Source organism: Rhinopithecus roxellana, unplaced genomic scaffold, assembly GCF_007565055.1.
Source record: "Rhinopithecus roxellana isolate Shanxi Qingling unplaced genomic scaffold, ASM756505v1 contig164, whole genome shotgun sequence".
Classification (NCBI taxonomy): domain Eukaryota; kingdom Metazoa; phylum Chordata; class Mammalia; order Primates; family Cercopithecidae; genus Rhinopithecus; species Rhinopithecus roxellana.
Window position 1 is genome coordinate 1 of NW_022141757.1, and position 10,565 is coordinate 10,565.

The following is a 10,565-nucleotide window of genomic DNA, read 5'->3' on the forward strand; positions in this document are numbered from 1 at the left end:
CCCTCCCCACCCAGGTCAGGCCCTGCAGCAGGGAAGCCTGGACTGTGCCCAGTGGCCCCCTCCCAAGCCCTCTCAAGGGGCACATCGGAGGCCCCCAAGCCAGCTGTTTCCCCACTTGCCACAGAGAGGACAACAGACAGCCCGGCCTACGGGGATGTGTGCACATCCGAGAGGTGGTGCGGGCCCCAGGGGATGGCCTTACTGCAGACAGTAATGTTGCAGCAGGTGTCAGCAGGGTTGACCTCTGTGGCGAGGTAGTGCCATCTTCCACACAGTGGGTAATAGGCTTCTGGCTGCACCTCTTGGGCTGGCAGACAATGCCACTTCCACCCTCCAGGCAGACACAGTTCTTGCAGTCGAACTCAAATGCTCCCCAAACTGCAGGGAAAGAGGGGTGAGTAGAAAGGACAGGAGGTGCCAGGCAGGCCCCGTCGCACCACAGCCCTGGAGCTGCAGCTGTGGTCAGTGGGGAGAAACAGCTGCCCTGAACAGAGTGCTGAGGGATCCTGGGGGAAAACCGCATCCCTCCTCACGTCAACCTGAGCACACCAGGCAGGTTCTGGGATAGGACAGTTGCTGCTCATTCACTGATACCACAAGACCATGACCTGCTCACCAGCATCTGCCAGCAGGGGCTTGGCACATGGTAGATGCTCTACTCAGGCCTCTCAGGTTTGTGCAGAATTTAGCTAAGGAATCAGCCACATGGATGCTACCACAGGTAGGAGCACGGGCAGCACAGAAGTGGCCAAGATGTCGTGTCAGAGTTTCTAGACAGAGTATCATATGACCAATGGGTGGTAAATGGAGGGAGGGAGAATGGATGGATAAATGGGTGGATGGTGGGTGGATGGATGGATGGTGGATGGGTGGATGGATGGATGGTGGATGGGTGGTGGATGGATGGATGGTGGATGGTTGGGTGGGTGGCTGGATGGTAGACGGATGGTGGATGGATGGATGGGTGGGTGGGTAGATGGGTGGATGGTGTGGGTGGGTGGGCGGATGGGTGGGTGCGTGGATGGTGGTGGGTGGGGGTGGATGGTGGGGTGGTGGATGATGGGTGGTGTGTGTGATGGTGGTGGGTGGAGGTGGATGGATGGGTGGATGGTAGTGTGGTAGGTGGGTAGGTGGATAGGTGGATGGGTGGGTGGATGGGTTGATATGTGGGTGTCTGGATGGTAGATGGATGGTGGATGGATGGATGGATGGGTGGGTGGGTGGGTGGATGGATGCGTGGGTGGATGGATGGGTGGATGGATGGAGGGGTGGGTGGATGGGTGGATGGGGGGGTGGATGGGTGGATATGTGGTGTGTGGATGGTAGGGAGGTGGGGATGGATGGATGGGTGGATGATTGTGGACGGGTGGATGGATGGATGGGTGGATGAATGGGTGGATGGATGGGTGGATGGGTGGGTAGGTGAATGGTAGATGGATGGTGGATGGATGGATGGTGGTGGATGGTTGGGTGGATAGATGGATGGATGGATGGGTGGATTGTGGGTGTGTGGATGGTGGATGGTGGATGGATGGAGATGGTGGATAGTTGGGTGGATGGGTGGGTAGACTGATGGATGGGTGAGTTGGATGGATGGGTGGGTGGATGGTTGGATGGATGGTTGGATGGATGGATGGTGGATGGAGATGGATGGTGGATGGTAGATAGATGGTGGGTGGAGGATGGATGGATGATGGATGGATGGATGGATGGATGGAAGGATGAAAGGACAGATGATGAATGGAGGACGAAGGATGGTTGGGTGGGTGGCTGACTGGCTGGGTGGTAGATGGATGGATGGTGGGGGGTGGATGTGTAGGTAGATGAGTGGGTGGGTGGGTGCACAGAGATGGGTGATGACTAGGTAGGTGGAAGGATGGATGGAGGGGTAGGTGAGTGGGTAGATGGGTGCATAGGTGAATGAGTGGGTGGTTGGAAGGATGGGTGGGTGAGTGGGTGATGTCCCTGTCAACTCAGCCATCCAGGACTTAGATCACCTCATTCCTCAATCTTTGAGGCTCTACGTTTTCATGTCCATCCCTCACTCCCCAGAATTTAGAATTTGTGGGAGAATCCCCCAGCACCAAGGCGGGGCTACCTCTCTGGGCACATTGTCAGGTCCCACACAGCCTAGGAAGAGGAAGAAACAAGATGTGTTAGCAGAGTCCTTGTGCAGCAGGGAGCAGGGGTAGGGGGTGGTCAGCCTCCTGTCAGCCTCCTGGTCCCAGCCTCTGTGGACACCCAGGAGGCGGCGGGAGGGAGGCAGCAGGGGACAGTGTGAGCGGGTGGCCTACCGCAGGTCTTCACGCAGACATCAAAGCCAGGGGCGTAGTTCATGGTGCCCTCAGGACAGAAGCAACCTTCCACCAGGACTGTGTTGTTCTGCTGGGAGGAGCTGGGGGCGGGAGGGCATTGTCAGACAGGTGGGGTGGGGCTGGGGAGCTGGCAGATGGGACTGCTATGCCCAGATGATGCCACCCTCGCACTGCAGAGGGCAAGCCCACGGTCCTGGTGGACCCTCAAGCAACATACCTGGATTTGCACGTAGGCTCTTCTGCAGGGCCACAGGCCTGGTACTCCCTGTGAGACGGGCACTCCACCACTGCAGGGCAGGGGCAGGGGTCAGAGGGCTGCCTCATGTCAGGCGGAGGAGCCTGGACCCCCTTGAGTGACAGCTGCCTAGTGCCCCACACACAGAGGGGTGGCCAGCTGCCTGGGCATCAGCCTCTGCCCTCACGGTTGTCCCGAGCCAGGTGGTGGGCACCCAGTTGCGTTTAGCGACACTGGCAAAACCCCCAGCACCTCAGTTCCTCCAGCTCAGCCTTCCCCACCCATGGCCCCAGCCCTGGTCTCACACCCACCATCTCTGCATCCCTGGCCACAGCCCACCTGGGTCTAGCTTCAGGCTGGGCACAGCACCCGGCAGAGCCTAGAGACCACGTCTGGCCTGCAGACCCCCAGCTCCAGGGCAGGGGCAGAAGGACACTTACAGCAGGCCCCATGCGTGTGGTTCCGCCAGTCGAGGCAGACGCCCTGCTGGGCGCAGAGGGCTGCGTAGGCCTGCAGACTGGCGCACTCCAGGCTCGAGCCTGGCACGAAGCAGCTGTCGAACACGCAGGCGTCGTAGTAGTGTGGGGGCACCAGCGCGTGGCACTGGGCAAACAGGCTGTGCAGGGAGAGGCACAGGTCACACTCAGGTGGCAGCTGCCTCTCCCCCACTCCCTACCCCAGCATCTCTGTCCGGACTGTCCTCCTGGAGTCCAGCACCCACCAGAGAGGCACCTGTGGCCGACGGAGGGTCAAGGGACAAGGCCAGCCAGGGGACGGGTCAGGGACAGACCAAGGAGATGGGCAAGCAAGGTGGCTCTGCAGCCCGGCTCCCAGATAGAAGCCACGTCTACATGGTCATCAGCTTCAGGACCCCCTCCAACAACCCTGGCAGATGGACACCCAGCCTGTACTTGGCCCCTGTACTTCCAGGGACGGGGTGTTGAACCCCATGGCTGCCAGCATTAGGAGCACCTCCCTCTGTCAAAGCCCAAATCTGCCTCCCCAATATCAGCCCTGAGTTCTGTCCTGGGTTGACTGGTCTACTCTGAGTCTCACACTCGGCCAGCCTTGCACCTTCCCAGGAGCCAGGAGAGATTATGGAGTTCAATAAAGGCACATGGCAGCTTAGCCCTATGGAACCCAAGGGCCCGGGTCCTGGACGCCACGGCGACCTAGCTCCTGGCCCTGGTTCCGTGGCCTCCTGCCTTCCCAGCCCCAGTGCCAGGCCGCATGCACTGGTTCCTTCCTCTTTGCAAGAGCTGGGGGCTGGGGCACAGAGGCCTCAGCTTGTTGGTGTCATGCCCCGCAGGCAGGCCCGGGCAGGGTCACCTGTCCTTGATAAGCTGGCAGAGGGGAGATGGGGTGCAGCCTTTGTGTGGGGTCGTTTTGTTGCCCCCGGGCACAGTGACAGCCGGGCGCTTGGTCGTGGAGCTGCTGTGGGGGGCAGCGTGGCTTGGAGGGGTCGTTCACTATCCATTGGTCGGCCGCAGCCTCACAGTTGGAGATGATCTCCCCGCTGGGCAGAATGCAGTCGTCCGAGGTGGTGTTGGTGCAGGTGCCTGTATCAGTGAGAGACGCCATGTTGCAGACAGGGCAAGCCCTGCCCTTCTCCAGCCCAGATGCCCAGGACCGGCCAGCCGGGATAAAGGGCAGAGACCAGGCCCCTTCCTGTTGGCTCCTCACAGGGACCGAACCCGGGTGATGGTCACAGCACCCCCAAGCAGAGAGGCAAGAGGCCCACAGCAGGCCCGTGGGTGTTTACACACAGCCTCAGCCTCAGCCTGGTCCAGCCGCCCACCCTGGGGCAGGACAGGGCGGCAATGGGAGCCGTGGGGGCCTCGGGGGGCCTCGGGGGGCCTCAGGAGCCATGGGGGCCACGGAACTCACCGCACTGGCCCTTGGTGTTGTTGCCGAACCGGTGGTAGGGTAGCCTGACGGAGAAGGACAGGCCATTGTAGGAGACGAGGACGCCCAGCTCGGGGATGTCCACCACGTAGTTGATGCCAGACTTGGACACCTCCAGCCCGTACTTCTTGTAGGGCACTGCCACCGCCTGCCTGTTCACCTGCACCTGCGGCCGACACACCGCGGAGCTGCCTCAGTCCTCTCCTTGGGAGAGCTCCAGGGCTGCCCCACCCTGCCTGCTCTCCAACCTACACATGCAGGGAGAGGGCCCTGTCTACCCACCCTCCTTTTCTGCCCCCTTTCTTGCTCCTACTCCGCTGCTCCTAACCAGACCCCGGTCCCATGGGTGAGCCAGTGAAGGAGCTCTCCTGGGAGCACCTGGGGACTGTGGAGTCCCGCACAGGCTCCCGGGGCCTCCTGAGCCTCAGAACCAATAACTCCCTTGCAACTAGGGGCATCTCAGTCAAGGGTGTGCAGAGCCCTGTCCCTGACTCTGTCCTCAGGAGGCAGCTTCTGCTGCAGAGACTGTGCCCAGCGTGGCATGCGTGCCAGGGCTTGAGGGGCCCAGAATGCACCTGGAGGGCAGAGCTGATGGTCCTGGAGCCAGGCACCCACCCCATCCCACCTTCCAGCCTGGCTCTGGGAGGGCTGTGCCTGGGCACCCCCGCAGCCCAGTCCTCTGGCTCCTGGGGAATCAGGGTGCGTTGGGGCCCACGTCAGCGCCCACCTCCGTGCCAGCCTCCAGCGGCCACGCTGTGCCTACCTGAACCTGCATGGGCATCATGTGCACGGTCTTGATCAGCACCTCCTGGGTTTCGTGGCGCACAATGAGGGTGCGGGGGCAGGACACCTTGTCGTTGGGGTCACAGTGGTAGTTATCGATGTAAACTCCGAAGTTGTCCACGGACGGGCTGATCTCCTCCACTAGCACGTAGGTGCAGTTGCCCTGGTAGCTGTAGTAGAGTCCGTCGAAGGTGACATATAGTGCGGGTCCCCCCAGCCCGTACAGTAGCCTGCGAGGGAGCCAGAGTGAGCCATGCCGCCTGTGCCCCTCAGCCGGGGTCGGGTGCAAGAGCTGGGCCGGGGCACAGTCAGGAAGAGCCAGCAGGAAGCTGGGGCCTGAAACCCCGCTCCCGTGTGTGGGGCACAGGGACGTCTGAGCTGCACTGGCCCTGGTGCACCCACAGCAGCCCGTTTTGCAGGATGGACCAGGGTTCAAACCTCAACTCAGCCCCCTCTCGCCTCAGAAGCACCTTGTCCCAGGAAGGGACCCTAACTCCACCAGGCAAGCCCTCCACCTACCCAGGCCCTCCCCACCAATGAGGCAAAAGCAGGGCTGAGGAGACCCTCAGAAGTCACTCAGCCTCAGTGAACACCACAGTGGGGTCTGTGCCCAAGAAGCCTCAGCCCTTCTGCCCCTGGGAGATGGGCCCTGCAGTCCCCACCCATGGAGAGGGCAGGAGATGCGGGGAGGGCCTGGGGGCCCCAGACTCACAGTCACATTCCCAATGCCAGCAGCAGCCGTCAGGGTCCGTGACGCGCACGGGGGTGAGGCCATTGGAGCAGGTGGGCATGGGCGGCGGCTCACACTCCACCTTCACGATCTCCACCATGTTGTTGTACTTGCACGTGGCCATGAAGCAGTCGCACAGCCACCAAGTCTCGTTCACCTGGGGGCAGGAGGCCAGGGGTGGTCAGTGGGACCGGCACAGGACGGGGTGGTCTGTGCTCGGGAGGGGCGGGTGCTGAGCCAGGAGGCTGGAGGCCAAGGTGGCTTCCAAGGACCTCACTGCAGCCAGCCACCCTGCCAGACACAGTGGGGCACGGCAGGGCACGGTGAAAAGGTGGAGGGCCTGGCAGACCCCGCACCCAAGGGGCTGCAGGAGGCCTCGGCCCTCAGACGACCAGCAGGAAGTGGTGCCTGGGGCCTTGGGTGCCCAGACATGCCGCGCTCAGTGCCATGGGGACAAAGCCACCTGCAGCCCACTGACCTGTCTGGGAGGATCAAAGTCTGGGCAATCGTAGAGCTTGGTGCTGGCCGTTGGCGTGGAGGGCGTGGGCGATGGCTTGGAAGACGTGGGCGTCGACTTGGAGGGCGTGGGCGTTGGGGAGGGTGTGGATGGGCAGGACCAGTTATAGATCTCCAAGGTACAGCTCAGTGAGCAGTTCACGAAATAGCAGGTGTTTCCGTGTGTGCCGTTGTACACCACCTCACCTGCGAAGGGAGACAGACCCATGACCACACCGTCCAGAGGCAGGGCTAGCTGCTGGACCGCACGGAGGTCCCCACAGAGGCCACCCGAGGGAAGCTATGCCCTGGACACAGCCACCCTCGACAGCTGCCGCCTCCTGAGACGCTCCCACAGCGATCTCAGCCCTGGCGCCTGACCCACCGGTACATGCCGGGGCCAAAACCAGCCTCGGCCGCCCGAGCCCAGGATGTGAACAGCCTGAGCACCTGGTGCGTAGAAGGTGTCGTTCAGAAAACAGCAGATAATCTGGGGGGAGATGGACGTCGGGCCTGTGGTCGTGATGATGCTGAGTGTGGAGACTGGGGTCGGCGTGGAGGTCCAGGCGCTGGTGGTGGTGGGTGAAGATGACCCGATCGTGGTACTGTGAGTGAGGGTGCCTGTGAGAGCAGGAGACACCAGTGAGGGCTGAGACATTGTGCATCTCAGACACCGCAGGGTCCCAACCACCACTCCCCAGCTGCAAGGGAGCCAGACAGCCAACCGGGTTGCAGAACTAGAGGACCAGGGCCTCGCGCCCACCTCCCAGGTTCTGAGTCACCAGACAGGGTGGAGCGACAGGCCCAGCATCACCACAGCCGAGTGTCACGAGAGCCCATAGATGACCTGGTGCTCCAGCAGCAACACAGCTTGCTGGCCAAGCTGACTGCCAGCAAGAGTTGTCCAGAAGGCACTGGCTGTGGCACGCTGTCTGCCGGAAAGAGGCCCCGAGGAGGGGGTATAGCCAGAAGCAGGAGGACCTGCAGGCACCTCACTGGCAGCCTCTCTCTGCCCCCCAGCCTTGGTGGGCTCCCACAGCACCACATCACACAGCAGTGGGCCCCTGAAGAAGGCTGTCCTATGGGCGAGCGGGGTAGCCTTTGGCCCCACTGCCCAGCACTGGCTACTGTCAGCGGCTCCTAAGAAGGCCGTCATATGGGCAAGCAGTGGGGTGGCCTTTGGCTTCACTGCCCATCACTGGACAGTGTCAGCAGCTCCTGCCCACATAGTAACCATGCTTGGTGGGCAGAGAGGTGCCCAGAACCTGCCTTGAGCCTTCCTGGGACAGTCCCGCCTGGCACAAGGGGAGGGGGAAGCATCCCAGGCTGGAGGAACCGAGTGGCTCTGCTTACCTGGAGGGGCTGTGGTGGTGCTGGGCGGTGGAGACAGTGTGTGGCCTCCCGTGGTGGCTGTAGGTGACGTGGGTGTGGAGGATGGGGCCGTGCTGGTCGTCTCAATAGTAGGTGGTGCAGTACTCAAAAGGGTGGTTGACTCCGTGGGAGGGGAAGAGGTGGACTGAGATATCTGAGGGGTTGAGGACTCAGGTGGGGGTTTGGATGTGGTTGACTCAGAAATGGGTGCTGTGCTTGTGGGGCTGGGGGGCTCCGTGCTTGTAGTGGTAGGTGTTGGGGTTGATGTCACCATAGTGGTGGTGGTGATGGGTGTCAGGGTTGGGGTCTGTGTGCTGGTGGGTGTTGGGGTTGGTGTCCCTGTGTTGGTAGGTGTTGGGGTTGGGGTCTCTGTGGTTGTAGGTGCCGGGGTTGGGGTCACTGTAGTGGTGGTGGTGGGTGTTGGGGTTGGTGTCTGTGGTGTGTGGTGGGGGTGTTGTGTTGGGGTCACTGTAGTGGTGGTGGTGATAGGTGTTGTTGGAGTTGTTGGGGTCTGTGTGCTGTGGATGTTGGGGTTGGAGTCTGTGTGCTGGTGGGCGTTGGGGTTGATGTCACCGAAGTGGTGGTGGTGATGGTTGTCAGGGTTGGGGTCACTGTCGTGGTGGTGGTGATGGGTGTCGGGGTTGAAGTCTGTGTGCCGGTGGATGTTGTGGTTGGGGTCACCGTAGTGGTGGTGGTGATGGATGTCGGGGTTGAGGTCTGTGTGCCAGTGGGTGTTGGGGTTGGTGTCCCTGTTGGTAGGTGTTGGGGTTGGGGTCTCTGTGGTTGTAGGTGTCGGGGTTGGGGTCACTGTAGTGGTGGTGGTGGGTGTTGGGGTTGGGGTCTCTGTGGTGGTGGTGGTGGGTGTTGTGGTTGGGGTCACTGTAGTGGTGTGGTGATAGGTGTTGTTGGAGTGGTTGGGGTCTGTGTGCTGGTGGGTGTTGGGGTTGGAGTCTGTGTGCTGGTGGGCGTTGGGGTTGATGTCACCGAAGTGGTGGTGATGGTTGTCGGGGTTGGGGTCACTGTCATGGTGGTGGTGATGGGTGTCGGGGTTGAAGTCTGTGTGCTGGTGGATGTTGTGGTTGGGGTCACCGTAGTGGTGGTGGTGATGGATGTCGGGGTTGGGGTCTGTGTGCCAGTGGGTGTTGGGGTTGGTGTCCCTGTGTTGGTAGGTGTTGGGGTTGGGGTCTCTGTGGTTGTAGGTGCCGGGGTTGGGGTCACTGTAGTGGTGGTGGTGGGTGTTGGGGTTGGGTCTCTGTGGTGGTGGTGGTGGGTGTTGTGGTTGGGGTCACTGTAGTGGTGGTGGTGATAGGTGTGTTGGAGTTGTTGGGGTCTGTGTGCTGGTGGGTGTCCGGGTTGGAGTCTGTGTGGGCGTTGGGGTTGATGTCACCGAAGTGGTGGTGATTGTTGTCGGTGTTGGGGTCACTGTCATGGTGGTGGTGGGTGTTGTGGTTGGGGTCACTGTAGTGGTGGTGGTGAGAGTGTGTTGTTGGAGTGGTTGGGGTCTGTGTGCTGGTGGGTGTCGGGGTTGGGGTCTGTGTGCTGGTGGGCGTTGGGGTTGATGTCACCAAAGTGGTGGTGATGGTTGTCGGGGTTGGGGGTCACTGTCATGGTGGTGGTGGGTGTTGTGGTTGGGTCACTGTAGTGGTGGTGGTGATAGGTGTTGTTGGAGTGGTTGGGGTCGTGTGCTGGTGGGTGTCGGGGTTGGGGTCTGTGTGCTGGTGGGCGTTGGGGTTGATGTCACCGAAGTGGTGGTGGTGATGGTTGTCGGGGTTGGGGTCACTGTCGTGGTGGTGGTGGGTGTTGTGGTTGGGGTCATGTAGTGGTGGTGGTGATGGATGTCGGGGTTGGGGTCTGTGTGCCAGTGGGTGTTGGGGTTGGTGTCCCTGTGTTGGTAGGTGTTGGGGTTGGGGTCTCTGTGGTTGTAGGTGTCGGTGTGTTGGGGTCACTGTAGTGGTGGTGGGTGTTGGGGTTGGGGTCTCTGTGGTGGTGGTGGTGGGTGTTGTGGTTGGAGTCACTGTAGTGGTGGTGGTGATAGGTGTTGTTGGAGTGGTTGGGGTCTGTGTGCTGGTGGGTGGGTGTTGGGTTGGAGTCTGTGTGCTGGTGGGCGTTGGGGTTGATGTCACCAAAGTGGTGGTGGTGATGGTTGTCGGGGTTGGGGTCACTGTCGTGGTGGTGGTGATGGGTGTCGGGGTTGAAGTTGTGTGGGTGGATGTTGTGGTTGGGGTCACCGTAGTGGTGGTGGTGATGGATGTGGGTTGAGGTCTGTGTGCCATTGGGTGTTGGGGTTGGTGTCCCTGTGTTGGTAGGTGTTGGGGTTGGGGTCTCTGTGGTTGTAGGTGTCGGGTTGGGGTCACTGTAGTGGTGGTGGTGGTTGTCGGGGTTGGGGTCACTGTCGTGGTGGTGGTGGGTGTTGTGGTTGGGGTCTCTGTGGTGGTGGTGGCGGGTGTTGTGGTTGGGGTCACCGTAGTGGTGGTGGTGATAGGTGTTGTTGGAGTTGTTGGGGTCTGTGTGCTGGTGGATGTTGGGGTTGGAGTCTGTGTGCTGGTGGGCGTTGGGGTTGATGTCACCGAAGTGGTGGTGATGGTTGTCGGGTTGGGGTCACTGTCGTGGTGGTGGTGGGTTTGTGGTTGGGTCACTGTAGTGGTGGTGGTGGGTGTTGGGTTGGGGTCTCTGTGGTGGTGGTGGTGGGTGTTTGGTTGGGGTCACTGTATTGGTGGTGGTGATAGGTGTT

General features: G+C 61.2%; 1 protein-coding gene across 1 annotated transcript; it reads right to left on the minus strand.

Moving 5' to 3' along the window:
- Positions 1-146: 146 nt before the first annotated feature.
- Positions 147-9,442, minus strand: LOC104659408 (mucin-2-like). The gene is given in 17 exon segments (XM_030926347.1): positions 147-259; positions 262-366; positions 369-378; positions 2,099-2,130; positions 2,295-2,395; positions 2,533-2,602; positions 2,991-3,166; positions 3,880-3,992; positions 3,994-4,109; positions 4,438-4,621; positions 5,219-5,437; positions 5,440-5,468; positions 5,951-6,125; positions 6,447-6,670; positions 6,914-7,084; positions 7,817-9,051; positions 9,294-9,442. Coding segments are annotated over 17 exon segments (3,222 nt in total).
- Positions 9,443-10,565: the final 1,123 nt, after the last annotated feature.